This window comes from Elephas maximus, chromosome 2, assembly GCF_024166365.1.
Source record: "Elephas maximus indicus isolate mEleMax1 chromosome 2, mEleMax1 primary haplotype, whole genome shotgun sequence".
Classification (NCBI taxonomy): domain Eukaryota; kingdom Metazoa; phylum Chordata; class Mammalia; order Proboscidea; family Elephantidae; genus Elephas; species Elephas maximus.
The window spans coordinates 122,768,201-122,792,015 of record NC_064820.1 but is presented as its reverse complement, the minus strand read 5'-3'; the positions used below and the strand labels follow the sequence as shown (position 1 = coordinate 122,792,015).

Sequence of the window (23,815 nt, the reverse complement as noted above, 5' to 3'; positions counted from 1 at the left end):
GGGCAGTAGTTTCAGGAGTTCACCCAACCTCCATGGCTCCAGAAATTCTGGATTCCACATTTTATTTCTTTTACATAATCAAAATTAAAATGTTTTAAGTAAAAATTCCATCCACTTGGAAAAAACGGAAAATTATTGTCATGTACGATATCCTATAGTGAGAAAAGATCACTGGTGGCCTTGGCTTTGGTGCTAAGCTATTCATGCGACCTTAAATTAGGTCTTTGCCTGCAATTGTGGAAGTAAATGAAGGCAAGCACAAAGGGCTTTTTCCCCACTCAAATGTTTATGTTTAATACACATAAGACAATGTATAGAAAACTTATATAGAATTAGAGCTGACATCTAATCCAGATGTTTCTTAAATTGGGCTTCCCGGATAGGTTTCAGAGTTTCTGATCACCATTAATTAGATGGAAAACAAGCACTTACCCCAAATTTATAGTCTTCTCTGGGAGAAAAGCCCATCACACTTTATTCACGAGATTCTTAATGAAATCTGTGACTTGAAGAAGGTTAAGAACAACTGGCCTACTTTCATTTTATGAAAGACATCTTCCATCCAGAGACATGAAAGAACTTTCCCTAAACACACATCCCATGGACGTTTCTGGTGATCTGGAGAAATGATGGACCAGAAGGTAGCATCACTTCCAAGCCCAGTGCTCTTCCCCATGGCAGATCCCTCTGTCACATACTATGTTAGAAGTAACTACTCTGTCTCCCCATCTAGCTCTGTTCACAAAGTCAGTGGTAGAGTGTACTGCCTCCTCAGTCAGCTTTTCCCCTAATCCTTCCCCAGCTTCTTCAGGCAAGCCTTTCCCCCAGAAGAGAAGGGAGATATTATGAGGGAGGAAGCAAGCCTAGGCTCACACAATTGAGATCCTTGTTCCAATTCCTGTATTTCTTAAAAAACAGAGCTGAGGTGATGCATCTTCTCCCAAGACTTGACGTAATAGTAAAATGTGTCATAGTGTCTGATACTGAAGGACTATCCTCAGATTGGCAGCTCACAGGCTCAGTGGGCAACCCAGCTGTCTAAGGAAGTGAATTTCTGTTCTTCTCCGCCACATTTGAACAACACAGTTTCAAAAATATCATACAATGTGAACATTGTGGTATTTGTGCTGAGAAATCATCACATAAAATGTATCTGAAACCCAAAGTGACCTTTTGTGAGCAGCCCCAGCCTTGCATGAGAGGGCAAATACTGCCAGATTGCCTGACATTTTCTTTTTTAAATTTCAGACATTCCTGATTTCAGTCAGCTATTGATCCGTTGGTTTACAGCACCAATGCAGTTAAACGAAGTCACATTCACTGCTATTGTACTCTGACAAAAACAACTGCTTTTAAACCCCAGTCCCCATCCTTTACCTCCTCCCCACTACTCACCCTAAACATACCAACCAACATGCAGTTTGCTGAGGCTAATTGCAGAAAAGAGCATTTTTCTAAACCCAAAATTAAAACCTTCTAAGTTGAATTGTCTACCGTCATACTGTGTCCGGCTTTAAAGATCAAATTTATTTGCTCACTCTTTACCTTAAATCTCTTTTGACAGAAGCTACAAAAAGCCTATAAAGAGGGAGAGATTGTTCTGTTTCTCCGTGCTCACTGAACTATAACGTAGCATTCTGCCAGGGAATTGTCTGAGCTCCACCTGGAATTGGCAGAGAAGATAAATGAGAAGCTAGAACTCAGGGCAAAGAAAGTTTAAGAGTGGTGTTTCTCTGCCATCAGCATGTTGACCAGGTCCCAAAGGTAAATCCATCCATCAGTCTGAAAAGCCACAGAAGACCTGGTAGACTTCTGTGTGCAGCTGAAGCTCACCATTCACAACTTGAAAGTTGATCAGGTTAAGATTCTGGAAGTGCGTGATTCCCTTGTAGATCTATTGAAGAACATTCTTCCTAGCTCCAGTTAACCTGAGAGAGTTGGGTGGGGAAAGAGATCTGGATGGGTCCTTGGTTTGTGTTCTCATAGCATAATTTATCAGAGTTCTGGTTCTGCTCCTGGGAGAGGGCCAGGTAGCACTTAAGAAGCATCTGTCCAATCAATCTCCCACCAGCCGCTCTGTAGGAGAAAGGTGTAAGTCTGCTTCTGTAAAGATTTACAACCTCGGAAACCCTACGGGGCAGTTCTGCTCTGCTCTGTAGGGTCACTATAAGTTGGAATCAAAAGCAGTGGGTTTGGTTTTTTTTTTTGGTTTGGATCCAATCAGTTTAGTCTTTCTGGAGGACAGTGAGGAAGGAGGAGCTGGCAAGAAAATAAGGGGGCTAACTTTAAGAGGAGGCCATTTTGGAATGTGAGCCCTCCCATTTCTTTATTAATAGTCAGCCCCTTGGTCTGTCTGTTGTACAGACAGCAATTTGGGTAAATAAATTTCAAAGCTGTAAGGGGTGCCCTATTCAACTTTCATATTTCCCAAATATACAAGTTGATTTTCATTGACTTTTATGCTGAGAGTCAGGCAGCCCCACACCAACTCTTAATACCCTCCTTATTGAATAACTCAGGGAAAGCCCTTGGAATGAGGAGCTTTGCTTTGCATTGTGATTTTTCCATCTAAAAATCAGATCCCACTGCCCACACACAGCAGTGTTCTCCATGTTACATTTAGGGTGACCATTTAACCTAGCTTGCCTGGAACATGACTTATGCCCATTATCCCTCTCAAATTAATAGCACTTACTTTTGCTCAGAAAAGTGTCCTGTTTTAGATGATACATTATTTTATATGATCCCCCTAATTACAGGGAATAGAGGAAAGGAAATGAGTTTCTGCTGAAGCAGTCTAACCTTGTGCTCTTTTCCTCTGTCTCCACAGCTCCATTTGGCAGCCCTGGCATCACTAAAGGGAGACATAGTGGAGCTTAATAAGCGTCTGCAGCAGACAGAGCGGGAACGGGACCTTCTGGAGAAGAAATTGGCCAAGGCACAGGTGAGGCTATGGAATTTTTTTTTTTTTTAATTATTTTAAGAGAAAACATGGAATTTTTTTTTTAATTTCCTTATTTTAAGACAAAACATACAGAAATTCCCTCAAAAGAAATATACAGCTTAATGAGCAAACACTCTCATAAACAACCACCTAGGTCGAGGAATAAAACTTGCCACCACCCCAGAAGCTTCCCTATGTGCCCCAGCCCAAACTCTGTATTTTACTTCCCCAAAAAGGAACCACTACCCTGACTTTTATAGTAATCGCTTCCTTGTGTTTCCTTACCACTCATATATGCATCCCTTTAGACAGTATAGTTTAGTTTAGTCTTGCCTATTATAAAAATGTGTATTTCCTTTATATTTCTTAATCTACAGGTTTTCTGTCCATTCCTTTATTTTCTTTATAATTTACCTGTTAAAACCTGGCCATTTGACATACAGGGTTTCCCACAGTCTGGATGTTGCTGATTTGCACACTTATGGCACATTTCAACATGTTCCTCTGTCTCCTGTATTTCCTGCAAATTGGCAACTTTATCCAGAGGCTCAATCAGATTCATATCCCATCCCTTTGGCAAGACTGTAGACAGCATTTGTTTTTTCTCTAGAGGCATATAGCATCTAGTTGTCTCTCTCTTTGTGATGTTAGCAGCTGTTGATACTCAATGCTTACATTCTTTAAAAAAAAAAAAATTAGATGTTGCAAAATCACAATACTTTAATTCTGTTGTAACTTTTTCAGTTATTAGTTGGAATGCTTTTATGTAGACTTTTCCTATCATCTACTATTTGTTTAAACAATGGTACAGTTCATAGAAGAGAAAACAAAAAAAAAAAAACCATTGTTGTTGAGTCGATTCCAACTCATAGCTACCCTCTAGGACAAAGTAGAACTGCCCTGTAGAGTTTCCAAGGAGCATCTGGTGGATTTTTGAACTGCCAACCTTTGGGTTAGCAGCCGTAGCTCTTAACCATTATGCCACCCGGGTTTACTCATAGAAGAAAAGCAGGCTGAATGCTTGATTTTTTCTCTTTTATTTAACAATTTTCAAAATAGTGAATTGATTGTCCATTATCCTCTGAATGTGCTTGCTTATTTTTTTTTATTAACTTTTATTGAGCTTCAAGTGAACGTTTACAAATCAAGTCAGACTGTCACATGTAAGTTTCTATACACCTTACTCTGTACTCCCACTTGCTCTCCCCCTAATGAATCAGCCCTTCCAGTCTCTCCTTTTGTGACAATTTTGCCAGCTTCCCTCTCTCTCTATCCTCCCATTCCCCCTCCAGACAAGAGTTGCCAACACAGTCTCAAGTGTCCACCTGATATAAGTAGCTCACTCTTCGTCAGCATCTCTCTCCAACCCACTGTCCAGTCCCTTCCATGTCTGAGTTGTCTTCGGGAATGGTTCCTGTCCTGAGCCAACAGAAGGTTTGGGGACCATGACCGCCAGGATTCCTCTAGTCTCAGTCAGACCATTAAGTCTGGTCTTTTTATGAGAATTTGAGGGTCTGCATCCCACTGATCTCCTGTTCCCTCAGGGATTCTCTGTTGTGCTCCCTGTCAGGGCAGACATCAGTTGTGGCCGGGCACCATGTAGTTCTTCTGGTCTCAGGATGATGTAAGTCTCTGGTTCATGTGGCCCTTTCTGTCTCTTGGGCTCATAGTTATCATGTGACCTTGGTGTTCTTCATTCTCCTTTGATCCATGTGGGTTGAGACCAATTGATGCATCTTAGATGGTCGCTTGTTAGCATTTAAGACCCCAGACGCCACATTTCAAAGTGGGATGCAGAATGTTTTCATAATAGAATTATTTTGCCAATTGACTTAGAAGTCCCCTTAAACCATGTTCCCCAAACCCCCGCCCTTGCTCCGCTGACCTTTGAAGCATTGAGTTTATCCTGGAAATTTCTTTGCTTTTGGTCCAGTCCAGTTGAGCTGACCTTCCATGTATTGAGTATTGTCCTTCCCTTCACCTAAAGCAGTTCTTATCTACTAACTAATCAGTAAAAAACCCTCTCCCACCCTCCCTCCCTCCCCGCCTCATAACCACAAAAGTGTGTGTTCTTCTCAGTTTATACTATTTCTCAAGATCTTATAATAGTTGTCTTATACAATATTTGTCCTTTTGCCTCTGACTAATTTCACTCAGCATAATGCCTTCCAGGTTCCTCCATGTTATGAAATGTTTCACAGATTTGTCACTATTCCTTATCGATGAGTAGTATTCCATTGTGTGAATACACCACAATTTATTTAACCATTCATCCGTTGATGGACACCTTGGTTGCTTCTAGCTTTTTGCTATTGTAAACAGAGCTGCAATAAACATGGGTGTGCATATATCTGTTTGTGTGAAGGCTCATCTTTCTCTAGGGTATATTCCGAGGAGTGGGATTTCTAGGTTGTATGGTAGTTCTATTTCTAACTGTTTAAGGCAATGCCAGACAGATTTCCAAAGTGGTTGTACCATTTGACATTCCCACCAGCAGTGTATAAGAGTTCCAATCTCTCCACAGCCTCTCCAACATTTATTATTTTGTGTTTTTTGGATTAATGTCAGCCTTGTTGGAGTGAGATGGAACCTCATCATAGTTTTAATTTTCATTTCTCTAATGGCTAATGATCGAGAGCATTTTCTCATGTATCTGTTGGCTGCCTGAATATCTTCTTTAGTGAAGTGTGTGTTCATATCCTTTGCCCACTTCTTGATTGGGTTGTTTGTCTTTTTGTAGTTGAGTTTTGACAGAATCATGTAGATTTTAGAGATCAGGCACTGGTCGGAGATGTCATAGCTGAAAATTCTTTCCCAGTCTGTAGGTGGTCTTTTTACTCTTTTGGTGAAGTCTTTAGATGAGCATAGGTGTTTGATTTTTAGGAGCTCCCAGTTATCTGGTTTCTCTTCGTCATTTTTGGTAATGTTTTGTATTCTGTTTATGCCTTGAATTAGGGCTCCTAAGGTTGTCCCTATTTTTTCTTCCATGATCTTTATTGTTTTAGTCTTTATGTTTAGGTCTTTGATGTACTTGGAGTTAGTTTTTGTGCATGGTGTGAGGTATGGGTCCTGTTTCAATTTTTTGCAAATGGATATCCAGTTATGCCAGCACCATTTGTTAAAAAAACTATCTTTTCCCCAATTAACTGACACTGGGCCTTTGTCAAATATCAGCTGCTCATATGTGGATGGATTTATATCTGGGTCCTCAATTCTGTTCCACTGGCCTATGTGTCTGTTGTTGTACCAGTACCAGGCTGTTTTGACTACTGTGGCTGTATAAGAGGTTCTGAAATCAGGTAGAGTGAGGCCTCCCACTTTCTTCTTCTTTTTCAATAATGCTTTGCTTATCCGGGGCTTCTTTCCCTTCCATATGAAGTTGGTGATTTGTTTCTCTATCACATTAAAAAATGACATTGGAATTTGGATTGCAAGTGCATTGTATGTATAGATGGCTTTTGGTAGAATAGACATTTTTACTATGTTAAGTCTTCCTATCCATGAGCAAGGTATGTTTTTCCACTTAAGTATGTCCTTTTTAATTTCTTGTAGTAGTGCTTTGTAGTTTTCTTTGTATAGGTCTTTTACATCCTTGGTAAGATTTATTCCTAAGTATTTTATCTTCTTGGGGGCTACTGTGAATGGTATTGATTTGGTGATTTCCTCTTCGATGTTCTTTTTGTTGATGTAGAGGAATCCAAGTGATTTTTGTATGTTTATCTTATAACCTGAGACTCTGCCAAACTCTTCTATTAGTTTCAGTAGTTTTCTGGAGGATTCCTTAGGGTTTTCTGTGTATAAGATCATGTCATCTGCAAAGAGAGATAATTTTGCTTCCTCCTTGCCAATCCGGATGCCCTTTATTTCTTTGTCTAGCCTAATTGCTCTGGGTAGGACTTCTAGCACAATGTTGAATAAGAGCGGTGATAAAGGGCATCCTTGTCTGGTTCCTGTTCTCAAGGCAAATGTTTTCAGGCTCTCTCCATTTAGAGTGATGTTGGCTGCTGGCTTTGTGTAGATGCCCTTTATTATGTTGAGGAATTTTCCTTCAATTCCTATTTTGGTGAGAGTTTTTATCATGAATGGGTGTTGGACTTTGTCAAATGCCTTTTCTGCATCAATCGATAAGATCATGTGGTTTTTGTCTTTTGTTTTATTTATATGGTGGATTACATTAATGGTTTTTCTAATATTAAACCAGCCTTGCATACCTGGTATAAATCCCACTTGGTCGTGGTGAGTTATTTTTTTGATATGTTGTTGAATTCTACTGGCTAGAATTTTGTTGAGGATTTTTGCGTGTATGTTCATGAGGGATATATAGGTCCGTAATTTTCTTTTTTTGTGATGTCTTTACCTGGTTTTGGTATCAGGGAGATGGTGGCTTCATAGAATGAGTTAGGTAGTATTCCGTCATTTTTTATGCTTTGAAATACCTTTAGTAGTAGAGGTGTTAACTCTTCTCTGAAAGTTTGGTAGAACTCTGCAGTAAAGCCGTCCGGGCCAGGGCTTTTTTTTGTTGGGAGTTTTTTGATTAGCGTTTCAATCTCTTTTTTTGTTATGGGTCTATTTAGTTGTTCTACTTCTGATTGTGTTAGTTTAGGTAGGTAGTATTCTTCCAGGAATTCATCCATTTCTTCTAGGTTTGCAAATTTGTTAGAATACAATTTTTCGTAATAATCTGTTATGATTCTTTTAATAATCTTTTAGTTGGGTCTGTTGTGATGTGGCCTTTCTCGTTTCTTATTCGGGTTATTTGTTTCCTTTCCTGTATTTCTTTAGTCAGTCTAGCCAATGGTTTATCAATTTTGTTAATTTTTTCAAAGAACCAGCTTTTGCCTTTGTTAATTCTTTCAATTGTTTTTCTGTTCTCTAATTCATTTAGTTCAGCTCTAATTTTTATTATTTGTTTTCTTCTGGTGCCTGATGGGTTCTTTTGTTGCTCACTTTCTATTTGTTCAAGTTGTAGGGACAGTTCTCTGATTTTGGCTCTTTCTTCTTTTAGTATGTGTGCATTTATCAATATAAATTGGCCTCTGAGCACTGCTTTTGCTGTGTCCCAGAGGTTTTGATAGGAAGTATTTTCATTCTCGTTGCATTCTATGAATTTCCTTATTCCCTCCTTAATGTCTTCTATAACCCAGTCTTTATTCAGCAGGGTATTGTTCAGTTTCCAAGTATTTGATTTCTTTTCCCTAATTTTTCTGTTATTGATTTCCACTTTTATGGCCTTGTGGTCTGAGAAGATGCTTTGTAATATTTCAGTGTTTTGGATTTTGCAAAGGTTTGTTTTATGACCTAATATGTGCTCTATTCTAGAGAATGTTCCATGTGCACTAGAAAAAAAAGTATACTTTGCAGCAGTTGGGTGGAGAGTTCTGTATAAGTCAATGAGGTCAAGTTGGTTGATTGTTGTAATTAGGTCTTCCATGTCTCTATTGAGCTTCTTACTGGAAGTCCTGTCCTTCTCCGAAAGTGGTGTGTTGAAGTCTCCTACTATAATTGTGGAGGTGTCTATCTCACTTTTCAGTTCTGTTAAAATTTGATTTATGTATCTTGCAGCCCTGTCATTGGGTGCATAAATATTTAATATGGTTATATCTTCCTGGTCAGTGGTCCCTTTAATCATTATGTAGTGTCCTTCTTTATCCTTTGTGGTGGATTTAAGTTTAAAGTCTATTTTGTCAGAAATTAATATTGCTACTCCTTTTTTTGCTTATTGTTTGCTTGATATATTTTTTTCCATCCTTTGAGTTTTAGTTTGTTTGTGTCTCTAAGCCTAAGGTGTGTCTGTTGTAGGCAGCATATAGACGGATCGTGTTTCTTTATCCAGTCTGAGACTCTCTGTCTCTTTATTGGTGCATTTAGTGCATTTACATTCAGCATAATTATAGATAAGTAAGTGTTTATAGTGTTGTCATTTTGATGCCTTTTTATGTGTGTTGTTGACAATTTCATTTTTCCACTTTTTTTGTGCTGAGATGTTTTTCTTTGTAAATTGTGAGATCCTCATTTTCATAGTATTTGACTTTAGGTTTGCTGAGTGCTTGCTTTTTTTTAATGTAATTATGGATTTAATCATTATGGTTTTAATTCATTGCAATTATTTTCTTTTTAGCAGCCTAAAGTATCATATCTTTAGGCAGTCAGAGACTCTTCAAGTTGGCTCCTGGGTCTTTTGACATGAACCTAGCAGTTATTCTAGGTTCATCTGCCTCAGACCTGGAATTGCCCATTATCCAGCAAGCCCTGGTTTCTTTCAGCAAGAAATGGTATTTCAAGACTACAATCTGGGTGCTAATGATGCTTGTTGCTAGTAAGTTGGTCATTGTTTTTAGGACTCTTTGGTAGACAGAGCCAGGACATTACCTGGCTATATCTATCTGTCTATCCATTCAGAAAATTTAGGATAAAATACCTTAGAAGTTCATACTAATGCTTCCAATTCAAATGCAGGACTACAAGATATTTTACTTAACTACTTTTCTATTACGTCTGTATCTCCTTTCTTTCCACTGAGAATCCTGGTTCTTCAAGTTATAGTTGTTGTTGTTAGATGCCATCGAGTCATTTCTGACTTATAATGACGCTATGTACAACAGAACGAAACACTGCCTGCTGCTGCTCCATCCTCACAATCTTTGCTATGTTTGATCCCATTGTTGCGGCCACTGTGTCAATCCACCTCACTGAGGGGCTTCCTCTTTTTCTCTGACCCTCTACTTTACCAAGCATGATGTCCTTCTTCAGGGTCTGGTCCCTCCTAATAACATGTCAAAAGTATGTGAGGCGCAGTCTCGCCATACTGTACTTCTTCCAAGACAGATTTGTTCCTTCTTTTGGCAGTCCATGGTATATTCGGTATTCTTTGCCAACGCTGTAACTCAAAGCCATCAGTTCTTCTTTGGTCTTCCTCATTCAGTGTCCAGCTTTCACATGCATATGAAGCAACTGAAAACACCATGGCTTGGGTCAGGCGCACCTTAGTCCGCAAAGTGACATCTTTGCTTTTTAAACACTTTAGAGAGGTCTTTTGCACCAGATTTACCCAATACAATGCATCATTTGATTTCTCGTCTGCTGCTTCCATGGGGATTGATTGTGAATCCATGTAAAATGAAATCGTTGACAACTTCAAAGAGGTTGATAGAATATCCCATAATTATTCAACTACTTTATCCCACGTTATGTAGAGTCTTGGAATCACAATGTTAATATTAACACAACCAATAGTTACTGAAAAGAGTTAAAAAAAATTTTTTTTTGCATCACGCTCTTCTCATTTTCTCAGATTTTTGGAGTTGCACGATACCCACATCAGCAGACCATACAGCCATTACATCTTATACTCTCTCCTCTTTAGTCTTCATTTTGTCTTTTACAAGTATACCCACTCCTAACTTGGTTAGGTTCCAAAGATCGGGTTGTTACGCGAGAACTGGCATCATGCGAGAGTGAGAATTCCAGTGCCAGTGTCTCCCCTCCCATCACTCACCACTCATTGGGCACTCCTGGCCCATTCTGGGATCACCTTCCCCACTGCTATGGAATCCATGGAGGGTTGGAAGTGGTGGTAGTGGTCAGGGGTTGCCTGCCACCTCCTGAGCAGCAGGGGCCCACCATCACCTGGCTGCACTCCAGGCCTCAGTGCGGACCCCCAAGCCTCACCTCTCCACCTTCCTGCTCTGCTGGCCTGGGAGATGCGGCCTCAGTGGCAGGTGGCTCCTGGCCTGCAGGCAGGTGAGGCCTGGTCACCTGGGCCTGGTGAAAGCTGTGGAGGTGGCAGAGAGCCTTCTTTGGAAGAAGAAACTTCTGAGCCCCCCAGCCCAACTCCTACAGCCTGGCTCCCACTGCGTCCTCTTGGCCCAGCCATCCCTGCCTCCTACGCACTGCCAGCCTCCCCTGCATTCAGCTCAGCTCACAGCCAGCAGGCCAGCCAGCTGGGCTCCTTTGCCCAACCTGGGTAATATGGGTAATATGAATCGACAGGGGCCTCGCTTGCTCTTACGAACCTCACCATCTTATTCTTCTTCCCACCCCCTTCCCCCTGCCTTGCTTCCTCCTTAGTGCGCAAAATAGTCAGGTAGTAGATTTTTTACTGTTGTCCTAAATGCAAAATGTTGAACAATGACATAGTCGGTAAGTAGGAGTGGGTATAACTGTTTAATGCTCTCCACTGGCCCTTACATCAGTGTTCCTTCTTTTTTTACTTTTTGGTCTGAAGCTCGTTTTCTAGTAGATTCCTACAGGAGGACTCATGGGAATTATCTTCCCCAAGTCTTTGCATGCTAATAGCAGTGCGTCTGTGTCCTATATACTTAAAAGGCTTTTTTGCTGGATTTAAAAACTTTGGTTCATTTTTACTTTCCTTGAATACATTGCTTTATTTTTTTCTGGCATAGGGTATTACAATCAGTCTGATAATAATCTTTCTTTCTCTTACAAGACACTTGGTTATTCTAGATGCCCGAAGGATTCTCTCTCACCTTTTTTTACATCCAATAATTTTACTAGAGTAAGTCTTTAAGTCTTGGTCTTAGTCGTTCTGGTTTGATATTTTCAGGTTTTCCGTGTATTTTTCTTTTTTTTCCTGTGTATTCTTTTGATCATAGCTTAAAATCTTGTTTCCTTTCAATTTTGGGATAGTTTTTTTAAATTATAGTGTCTAATATTGAATTTGTTCCCTTGATTTTCAAATACTCCTGTTATTTTTATGGTAGCCTTTTCTGTCTTCAACTTCTGTCACTTTACCTTAAATTCTATGTATCTCTCCCTTTCTTCTATTTATCTTTCTGTTCTCCATATTTTGTTTCCCTTGGGTCTTTATAGGTTGTGTTTATTCCTTTTTGTGTGCTTTCTAGTTTAGTCTTCATTTCTGAGATGCATTTTTGTTTTACTTCTAATTCTTTTCTGTGTTCTATCACCTCATTTCCGAGTTTTTTCTAATTCCGAATTATGTTCTTTCATGTCTTATATCATTTCCTTAATGTCTTTTAGCTTATTTTAAAATGGCAGGCTACAGTTTTGGTCTATTTTGATCCTTCTGGGGGGAGGGTCTATTTTGTGGCATGCTTTTGTTGCTTATAGGGATATTATTCTGCTGTTTATTCTGTTTCTTATAACTTTATGTGGTATTTGACCTTGGTTCTTTCCTGTTTTTCATTTTTATGTGAAAAATAGTTTCCTTGAATGTTTAAGTGGCAGGGTTCAAGATAGCTTTTCTAAGTTCATAGAGCTTAGTCTTCTGTTGTTTTCATGAAGTGTTAAAAAATATGGCAGCCTACTTTCTGAGACTTCTCACTGTGTTTCCCTCACCTACTCCATTCTCTTCATTCCTTTATCTCTGTTATCCCTATCCTGTTCAATTTTTACCCTACTGCCAGGAGTTTCTCCTCCTGGAAAGGAGCCCTGGGACCAGTCTTGAAAGCTCATAGGAACTGTTTTAGCCTCATCAAATCTTACTGTGGGTCCCTTGCACTCACTGACACTTGGATCATTCAAAACTTCTTTGGCTTTAGCTGCTGTTCCTAAATTGGCCCTCCTCACTTTCCTAGGAACACCTTTTGGTTATTTTGGGGCTTTCCAGTTCTCTAATCTATCAACCTTTTTGCTTCCTCAGTTCCTACCCACACAGATGCCACTCAGGGCTTGTGTCTGGTATTGGTTTGCCCTTAACTGCTTGCATTTTGTTGTTCAGGGGATTAACTTGTCTCTGAGATTTTGATGTTGCTATAAAAAAATGTAGTTGTATGGAGCCCTGTTGGCACAGTGGTTAAGAGCAGTTAGAATCCACCAGCTGCTCCTTGGAAACCCTGTGGGGCAGTTCTACTCTGTCCTATAGGGTCTCTATGCATCAAAATCGACTCAGCGGCAACAGGTTTGGTTTGGGGTTTTATGTAGTTGTCCTGTATATTTCTGTGTAGGAGTTCAGAGAGATCCAAAAACTAGGCTGCCCCTACAGTCTCTCCAAAATCATCTATGGGAAGTTTTTTTTGGGGGAAAAAAAAAGTCTTATAATCATAGACTGTTTGAATGGGGGAAAAGCCCTTTGTAAAGTTCAGCTACTTCTACATTTTACTGGCAAGGATCTGAAGCCCAGAGGGATTAACTCGCTTATCCAGGGTCACACGAATAGTTCAGTACCAGGGCCAAGACTAGGCCACCAGTGTTGTTCTCTGCACCCACAGTTTACTGATATTTTTGGTAGTACATAGAGCTCTAGGTTAATTTTTTTTTTTAAAGCTTTTTGGAGGCATTGGTTATTTGTTTTCTAGGCTTGGTTGTTGTAAATTAAACCTCACATTATAGTTATGAATCTTATTTCATTTATCACGATTGACATTTAGTAAATACTTTCATTTTGAAAACTCATGTCTTATTTTATAAATGTTTTTGTACTCATTCTTTGACAATTTTCTCCATTTTTCTTTGTTCCTCTTTCTACAACCCATATGTTATATATGACAATCCTCTTCAGGTTTTAGTTTTACCTAGATGAAAATTTTAAAGTATTTTCCTTCTCATTTTAAAAGTAATGAAAATGTGGTAGTTAAAAAAAAAAAACTGGAAAGAAGCATTATAATGTTTCAGTGGTAGGCTCTGGTGGTTTAAAACATGTTTTGTTACATACGTTTTTTAAAGAGAAAGTAGTTATTTTTATATTAAAGAAACAAAGAAGTGGTGATAAGTGACTGAGCTTTCTAATTTACAAACACCCAAAGCTAGCCATTGTTAATAGTTATTATCAGTGAGAATTTCTTTAAAAAGAAAAAACTGAGTGCTTTTAACTGGAAGCTGGCAAATATCACAATCTTGGATTTTAAAAGGTGACCTGGGAGGTACTTATTAAAATTTAAGGAAACAAAGACAGAGCAGCTTGTGCAATGGATGGTAAAAGGATAGTGGAAGACCATTTCTCTGCTATGTCAAGAATTGATTCAGCTCCCTTTTGACTTTATTTAAAATCAAGTCATTCCATGCAATAGCTTTTGATAGCTGATTTTACCCCTGATGACAATGGTCACTTCATAGCCCCATTAGTTAACTCTCTTGTTTACTTTCTGACAGTAAATAGGCTTAAAAATTACTCTGTCCTTTCATTGGAGATGTCTTCCCGGTTCAGACACTGGGGCCCAGGAGAGAGAATATGAATAAATGTCTTGTTTGTCAATCTTATATCTTTTATAAAGATGAGAGTGAAGCAAAAAAATAAAATAAAAACAATAGTGCCATGGTTTCTGTGTTATGTACCTTGGTGGGTTGTTCATGGTTGAGGCTTTTCTACTTTCTGAAAGAACAAATTCATGTGTAAATGTATGTTCTGTGGCTTTAGTAAGTTTTACCAGCTCTCTAAGTATTACTCAGTGCTATGATTAAACTAAAATGTAAATGGTGATTGTGTTCATCAGAAATCATTAAAAAAAAAAAAATTTAACATCTGTAGGGCAATTGTTAGAAGATTCATTCGTTATACAGGGTCATAAAATCAACCTGTAGGCAGAGTTTTGAGAGCAATGATGGGAAGGGAATAGCTGGGTAAAGGAGCCCAATGTCTATATGATGGGGATAACAAAGTACTCTTGTATGAGTTTTCTATTGCTGCGTAACAAACCACCCACAAATTTACTGACTTAAAACAACACCCGTTTCATTTCTGTGGATCAGGAGTCCAGACATGGCTTAGCTAGGGTCTCTGCAAGGTGACATTCAAGAGGTTGGCCAGGACTGGAGGCTCAGCTGGGGGAGGGTCCCCCTCCAGGCTCGTTGAGGTCTTTGGCAGAATTTATTTCCTTGTGGTTAGAGGACCCAGGGCAGTTTGCTTCTTCAAAGCCACCAGTGGATAGGAAGATTCTAGAATAAGTCTACTAGCAAGACAGAGTCTTAAATAATATAATGTAATCATGGGTGTGACATCTCATCAACTTTGTCATGTTCTATTAGTTAGAAGCAAGTCACAAGTCTGCCTGCACTCAGGGGAGGGGCTTACACAAAGACATGATTATAAGGAGGCACAGTTATCAGAGGGACCATCTTAACATCTGCCCCCTACAGCTTATTATTATATAGCACCACTATTAGCTTATGTCAGTAGTGATAATAATAACATTTCTTTAGCTCTATGTTGTGCCAGACAGTATGCCAAGTATTCCAGGTACTTTATTTCACTCATTTCTCATAATTGTCTCTGGCACAGATGCTATTAATATCTCCATTTTATCAATGAGGAAACTGAGGCTTAGGGAACTTGAATGTCTTGCTCAAGATTACACAGCTAGAAAGTACCAAGAGTCAGGATTTGAATCCAGTTTGGTGAGTGCTATGGGTTGAATTGTGTCCCCCAAAAACATGTGTTGCAAAGCCTAACCCTATACCTGTGGTTATAGTCCCAATTGAGAATGGGGTTTTCTTTGTTAATGAGGCAGTATTAGCGCAGGATGTTTCTTAAGTCAATCTTGTTTGAGACATAAAAGAAACAGATTGAGCAAGCAAAGAAGCAAGTAAGAAGAGATGGGGGAAGATAGATGCCAGGCCACATGAGGTCTCCAAGGAACCAGGAAACATAGCTGGAAAGAAACAAGGTCCTTCCCCCAGAGCCAACAGAGATGGAAAGCCTTCCTCTAGAGCCAACACCCAGAATTCAGATTCCTGGCCTCCTAAAATGTGAGAAAAAAACAATTCTTGTTTGTTAAAGCCACCCACTTATGGTATTTCTGTTATAGCAGCACTAGATAACTGAGACAGTGGGAATTCATAGCTGTACTACATCCTGTACTGCCCCTTATGCTGCCCAGGCTGCCCTTAGCATCCAAAGGGGACCTAGATAGGGGTGGGGCATGGGGCACAGTTTAATTGGGTTTAGATATCCCTACCCTTCCAAGTCAAACAGGTGCATAGATGCATGCATGCATTTGTGCCAACATTCTAAGGACCTGTGGAAAACAGGCTTGTGGCAAACAGGCTAAGATCATATATAGTCAGCCCTCCATATCTGCAGGTCCTGCATCCACAGATTCATCCAACTGCGGACCGAAAATCAAAACGTGAGTTTGCCACACGAAATCACTATGCTGAATCCACTTAAATGAAGTGATGTGTAGGCACGCTGTGCTGTAGCCTCCCGCTGTTTCACAGATCCTTAGTTGTTTGAGTATTGATCACATTGCGTCTTGTTTGTTCACAACTTGTGTAAACCCTTTGTTTCTGTGAAAAAATGGCTCCTAAAAAGCAATGGAGTGGTCAAAGCAACCACTTAAAGGCTAAGCGTGAGGAGGCTGAGGAAAGTGAGAAGGAAGAGTGCAAGGCTAGTAAGGGATTGCTGGCTAGCTGTGTATAGCACTACTGCTTCAGGAACTGAAAGATCACAGGAGAACCACACTGCACTAATGTCAAGGCAGAATCAGCATTCCCAGAAGAGCTCAAGAAACTCATAGATGAGAAAGGCTACCTACCAGAGCAAGTCTTTAATTGTAATGAAACAACGGTTTACATAACATTTACATTTGTATTAGGTATTATAAGTAATCTAGAGATGATTTCAAGCATGTGGGAGGATGCGCATAGGTTATATGCAAATACTGTGCTATTTTATTTAAGAGACTTGAACATCTTCAAATTTTGGCATCTGTGGGGGTTCTGGAACCAATCCCCCATGGTTATCAAGGGATGACTGTATAGTACCAATTTTATGCTTCCAGCGTAACGGCTATTTATTTAGTAAACAATTATTTAAAATTATCTTACCGTATTTTTTAAATACTGCAGAAGGAAATATATCAAACAAACTCATGACCCCCTTTATAACCAGGTAGCTGTAATATGGAATGCTTTCTATTTCTAAGCTCTGTGCCTTTGAAATTTAACACCCATTGCCATCGAGTTGATTCCGACCACAGCGACCCTATAGGACAGGGTAGAACTGCCCCATAGGGTTTCTAAGGAGCAGCTGGTGGATTTGAACTGCTGACCTTTTGGTTAGCAGCCAAGTTCTTAACCACTGAGTCACCAGTGCTCCGTATAAAAAAAAGCCTCCTGAATTTTCTGTCTCTTGGCTTTCAGGGAGAAAACACAGTTTTCGTTAAATGTAACGTAGAACGTATTTTCTTTTATCCTTTTTTTTTTTCTTTCTGGGATGTTTAAAGATGTAATTTGCATCTCATTTGCTTTGTTAGTGCTGACCTCCTTCCTCCTCCCAATTTGTTTATATTCTTCTTTGGTGAACTGCTATGGCTGCTTCACTCTTCAATGGCATTTCCATTTGTGCTAGTGCCTCTTTGTTTAACTGGCTTGATTTCCCCCACCTTCCCTTCAGGAGAAGCTGGGCAAGGACTTAGAATGAGGATGAAAACACCCTGAGAGGTATTACTAGCAACCAATTCAATGAGACCTTGAGAAAGTAACATCACTTTTTAGCATACTTAAAAAGAGAGTGATCTTGACCCCTTCACAGGATGGTTGAGAAGGGTTAACAAATTAATGATGGCACTGCATTTTTCAAAAATCTCATTCATGATGTTCTTAGGTTTGAAGTCTGAGACTAAAGTGATGATTAAAGTTCAGTGGTCTCTGTGGAGTAAGATAAAACCCAGTGAAGAACATTAACAAAACCGTAAAGCTACTTAGCATCACCACATTGCACAGAGTTTTTCCAACAGAGGCTCAAGTTTTCAGGCCAGCCTGTCTCAGGCTGGATCATGGCTTCATCCCTGGATTGCACCATTAGCAAAGAGGAGCCTAAAGGGCTGTGTTTTTGGTGGTTGTAATGACAATGTTGCTTGCCTTTAGTAAGCATTTTTCCACATAGGCAATTTTTTTTTATTTTTTTTTATGTGACTAGACACAGGATTTCTGTAGAGTTTTAATTTGTTTCATCATCAGGATCGGAGAGCTGAGATCTTGAAAGGAAACTTGATGTGTGTATTAAGTGTCAGAAGAAATTCAGGAAAAATAGAATTTCATCATATCCAATCTCTTTTTTTTTTTTTCCTTTTAAATTGAAAATCTGTTGTAGCTTGAAGTCCAAACTCCTAATGATACTAACCTCCAGAAATTCATAGCAAGAAAGATGCAGCAACCACAGGTTATCTGGCTATGATAAAACTGAATTTAGGCTGGGAGGAAGGAGGACACTGGATGCAATTTCTTCCAACAATAGGAAATTAGTAGCATGTTGCTGGAGACCATTTCTTATTTTGTTCAGCTGAAACTGTGCGGGGTGTTCCTGTACAGTAGGAAGAAAATAATAATAATCTCTAATGAGCAAGTTTTGTTAGAATAAGTTGTACCTCAGGCTGCTAAGTAAGTTGTTGCTGAATACCTGACTTGGTGGAAGCTATAGGGGATTTGAATTCCCCTTTTTTACACCCCCTTGCATCACCTTTTTCTGCTTCAGGGCTCCTGTGGGGCTGAGGAGAGAGCTGTCTGGGTGTTTCTATCTCTGCTTTGGTATAAGTTATAGTATTTGTGTTTTCTGGAGTTTCACAAGAAGTGTTTCAGGGCCCAAGAATAAGGTGGGACCACTCTGCACCACTTGAGATCCTTAGGTAAATGGCAAGGAGGAATAAGCCCGCAGGTCAAAGAGCTGGAGGGGAAGAAGTAGAAGGGTGAAGACTGTGGCTACAACAGTTTCGGTCCTTGACGGCATAAACAGGAATCAGAGTATGCTTCCTTCTGCTTGTTACCTGGGTGCCAATATATCCATCACTTTGCTTTTTTTTTTTTTTTTTGCCTGTTTTCTCATGTATAAAATAGTTGTATCAGTCAGGATATGCAGTGATGACAAATAACCCCAAATTTTCAATGGCTTAAAAATTTGTTTCTTGCTCATGCTAGGAGTTCACTAAGGCTGGCAGGGGCTCTGTGCTGCATTGTCCTCACCCCAGGCTCCCAAACTGATGACCTTCTACCATCTAGAAGGTTGCCAGTAGCCCTGACCTGGGGAAGAGAGTACGGCAAGTTGTACAGGGGCTCTTAAAGGCTTCTAGCCAAAAATGCATCTATTCACTTTCATACCTATCTCATTAACCAAAACAAGTCAAGTGGCCATATCTAGCTCAAGGGAAGCATGGAAATATTATCCCACCATGTGTTTGCATGGTGGTGAACACCCCTCCTAGCTACCATATGGGGAACTGATACTTCAAAGGATGTGTGCCCCACCTGGTACTCCTAGTGGAGCCAAGATGTGTATAAGAAAGTACTGGAGGGGAATAAACACTTGAGAAGGGAATGTGTTAATGGATTACAAGAAAATGGATGAGTCTTTTGTCATTTTTTTAAGCGCCTATAATTTGTAACTTAGAAATTGAAAAGCTTATGCAAATATTAAGTAGTAATCATAGAAGTTGTTGTGAGGTGCTGTTGAGTTGATTCCTACTCATAGAACCCTACATGGCAGAGTAGGATTTTCTGGCCGAAATCTTTACAGGAGCAGATGGGTGTGTCTTTTCTCCATGGAGCCTCTGGGTAAGTTCAAGCTACCATCTTCTGGTTAGCAGTTGAGTGCTCAGCGGTTGTGCCACCAGGGTTCCTTGTCATAGAAGTAATATCCCTTTTTCTGTTTTGTTGTTGTCACTGTATCTTTCTTCATGAGGCTTCACTGGGATAGTCCACAGGTGACTCTTACGTGAAGTTGAGGCATGAAGCTGGGCCCAGCCTAGGATGTTGGGAAACAGAACACCCAAAATCAAACATGCTCTCAGCTTACAAAACGCTCTCACAGCTAGTGGGAAACAGGATGATGAGAGGCACAAGGTCTGTAACAATATTGGGGCCCCACTTTAAAGGCCAGTCCTGCCTGTGTGGCAGGACACCAGGGCAGGAAAGCCGCGCATGTGCACAGAATGGCTTTGTCTGTCCTGAGTACACACCTCATCTTCCACTTCTCCTGCGCTGAAGTACCACATCCCTGGGATGCGCTCTTGGGCAGGAATGGGAGCTGCTTAACAAGGGCGTTGTGTTGGGGTCTTTGGCTCCTGCAGGTGAGAGCTTGTTCCCTCCTACCGGCTGCCCACTTGAGAATTGCTGTTTTCTCCTGCAGCACAGCTTGGGAAATCTCGAGTGGTTTTCACTAAGCTTTGAGATCACTGCTGCCACATCCCTTAGACTGGGTGCAATGAGCATGCACAGAATGAGTGAAGTGTGTTTAATATGATACCTCAAGGGGATGTTGATTGATACAGATGAACCATGGGTGTTGTTTTCTTAGCCAGTCATGCATCTCAGTGCTATGAGTTCGTTTTGATAATAATTTTCCAGTACTGCTAACCGAAAGATTGGTGGTTTGAACCCATCAGCCGCTCCGAGGGAGAAAAGACCTCAATATCTGTAAAGATTGCAGCCTAGGAAACGCTGTGGGGCAGTTCTACTCTGCCATATAGGGTTACCATGAGTTGGAATCAACTCAACTGCCCGCAACAACATTCTCTTTTCAGTGCCTTCCCTACTCGTTCCCCCATGCACACTGCTGTCCATGTTTCTTGTTCTCCTTAAAAGAAATGTCTGGGATTCTTTCGGTCCACCAGGAAACTGTGACCACATTTTTCTCCAAAGTATATGTCACAGTCACCTCTCCTACAGTACCTAACACAGTACCTTATATGTTATAGGAAATCAACAAACATCTAATATTTATAGAGAAAGTGGCACAGTGGTTGAGAGCTATGGTGAGCTACAGCTGCTAACCAAAAAGTTGGCAGTACGAATCCACCAGCCGCTCCTTGGAAACCCTATGGGGCAGTTCTACTCTGTCCTATAGGGTTGCTATGAGTTGGAATCAACTTGATGACAATGAGTTTGGTTTGGTTTTTTATAAAGAAAGTATTAAATTATGGAGACTTTATACCATTTAAAAAATATAGATACTATTCAGTGAAAAATAGATAGCTAGATACTTGTAGAGAAACTTAGGTATTTAAACCAGATGTCTTTGCCCTCAGCCAAGAGAAATTTTTCTCCAATAAATTCTTGTTGCTACTCCTAAATGGGAACACCTGAGTTCCAAATATACATTACGAAGCTTTTTTCTCCTTTTAGCTGTAAGTGCTGTTCCACTTGACTGAATCACCAGGCTTCCTGTTGTCTCTTGTTCACACACACACCCTCCAGGCAGACTTTCCAGTTAGAGGCAGGGGCAAAGATGGTACAGTATCAAATAGCTTGCTGTCATGATCTAGGCAAAGACCATCCAATATATCTACAACCTGGGCAGCCCCACAGGATCCTAACCTTCTAGGCAGCTGAATACAGGCAACAGTAATGCCCAGAGTTGGTTTTGTGGTTATGAATTGATTGTGTACCATTTTTCTCATATAAACACTTATACATTTTTATTCTTAAGTAGATTTTGCAGAGCCTTGTCGGCCTAGGTGTGGCAGTGGTGGCCTGTTGACCTATAAAGACTGCAAAGGAAGAAGAGTGGGTGGAAAATTAAGGGAGGCTGAGAGCTCATTGAGGTTGGAAAGGGAAGTAGTTTGCTAAAGGGCTGAACATGGAAAATCTGAGAGGACGAACCGGTAACAGGGCAGTGGAGGAGTTGTGGCATAGATGAGATCCAGGCCAGGGACCAGACATTGTTCTGTCATTATTTTAAGACCTGGAATTGGTGACCTTTTTGTTGTCTGTATACGCACATATACACACACACAATTTAAGGTGGAAGTAAAGATCAATCATAAAAGCTCATAGATACTTTGTGGGGATTGGAAGGAGCAGTATTCTTCTGCTAGTATGTTCCCAAGAAATAAGAAGCATTTTTATTTATTGACAGAAATGGTCTTTGAAACACTATCATTTTTTTTAAAATATTTATTGTGCTTTAAGTGAAAGTTTACAAATCAAGTCAGTCTGTCACGTATAAGCTTATATACACCTTACTCCATACTCCCAATTGCTCTCCCCCTAATCAGTCAGCCCTCTCCCTCCTTCCAGTCTCTCCTTTCGTGACAATTTTGCCAGTTTCTAACCCTCTCTACCCTCCTATCTCCCCTCCAGACAGGAGATGCCAACACAGTCTCAAGTGTCCACTTGATAAAAGTAGCTTACTCTTCATCAGCATCTCTCTCCAACCCATTGTCCAGTCCTTTTCATGTCTGATGAGTTGTCTTCGGGAATGGTTCCTGTCCTGGGCCAACAGAAGGTTTGGAGACCATGACCGTCAGGATTCCTCTAGTCTCAGTCAGACCATTAAGTCTGGTCTTTTTATGAGAATTTGGGGTCTTCATCCCACTGATCTCCTGCTCCCTCAGGGGTTCTCCATTGTGCTCCCTGTCAGGGCAGACATCGGTTGTGGCCAGGCACCAACTAGTTCTTCTGGTCTCAGGATGATGTAGGTCTCTGGTTCATGTGGCCCTTTCTGTCTCTTGGGCTCATAGTTATCGTGTGACCTTGGTGTTCTTCATTCTCCTTTGATCCAGGTGGATTGAGACCAATTAGACCAATTAGATGGCCACTTGTTAGCATTTAAGACCCCAGACGCCGCATTTCAAAGTGGGATGCAGGATGTTTTCATAATAGAATTATTTTACCAATTGACTTAGAAGTCCCCTTAAACCATGTTCCCCAAACCCCCGCCCTTGCTCCGCTGACCTTTGAAGCATTGAGTTTATCCTGGAAACTTCTTTGCTTTTGGTCCAGTCCAGTTGAGCTGACCTTCCGTGTACTGAGTATTGTCCTTCACTTCACCTTATCTACTTAACTAATCAGTAAAAAACCCTCTCCCACCCTCCCTCCCTCCCCGCCTCGTAACCACAAAAGTATGTGTTCTTCTCATTTTATACTATTTCTCAAGATCCTATAATAGTGGTCTTATACAATATTTGTCCTTTTGCCTCTGACTAATTTCACTCAGCATAATGCCTTCCAGGTTCCTCCATGTTATGAAATGCTTCACAGATTCGTCACTGTTTTTATCGATGCGTAGTATTCCATTGTATGAATATACCACAATTTATTTAACCATTCATCCGTTGATGGACACCTTGGTTGCTTCTAGCTTTTTGCTATTGTAAACAGAGCTGCAATAAACATGGGTGTGCATATATCTGTTTGTGTGAAGGCTCTTATTTCTCTAGGGTGTATTCCGAAGAGTGGGATTTCTGGGTTATATGGTAGTTCTATTTCTAACTTTTTAAGAAAATGCCAGATAGATTTCCAAAGTGGTTGTACCATTTGACATTCCCACCAGCAGTGTATAAGAGTTCCAATCTCTCCGAAGCCTCTCCAACATTTATTCTTTTGTGTTTTTTGGATTAATGCCAGCCTTGTTGGAGTGAGATGGAATCTCATCATAGTTTTAATTTGCATTTCTCTAATGGCTAATGATCGAGAGCATTTTCTCATGTATCTGTTAGCTGCCTGAATATCTTCTTTAGTGAAGTGTGTGTTCATATCCTTTGCCCACTTCTTAATTGGGTTGTTTGTCTTTTTGTGGTTGAGTTTTGACAGAATCATATAGATTTTAGAGATCAGGTGCCGGTCGGAGATGTCATAGCCGAAAATTCTTTGCCAATCTGTAGGTGGTCTTTTTACTCTTTTGGTGAAGTCTTTAGATGAGCATAGGTGTTTGATTTTTAGGAGCTCCCAGTTATCTGGTTTCTCTTCATCATTTTTGGTAATGTTTTGTATTCTGTTTATGCCTTGAATTAGGGCTCCTAAGGTTGTCCCTATTTTTTCTTCCATGATCTTTATCGTTTTAGTCTTTATGTTTAGGTCTTTGATCCACTTGGAGTTAGTTATTGTGCATGGTGTGAGGTATGGGTCCTGTTTCATTTTTTTGCAAATAGATATGAAGTTATGCCAGCACCATTTGTTAAAAAGACTATCTTTTCCCCAGTTAACTGACACTGGGCCTTTGTCAAATATCAGCTGCTCATATGT

General features: G+C 40.2%; 1 protein-coding gene across 2 annotated transcripts in view; it reads left to right on the top strand.

Moving 5' to 3' along the window:
- MCC (MCC regulator of WNT signaling pathway) overlaps positions 1 to 23,815 on the top strand; it is a 535,647-nt gene that overhangs the window by 387,068 nt on the left and 124,764 nt on the right. For both annotated transcript variants that reach the window (XM_049872263.1, XM_049872274.1), the window contains one exon: positions 2,831 to 2,944. In XM_049872263.1, the coding sequence (XP_049728220.1) occupies positions 2,831 to 2,944 (114 nt within the window). The remainder of the gene's footprint in view (positions 1 to 2,830; positions 2,945 to 23,815) is intronic.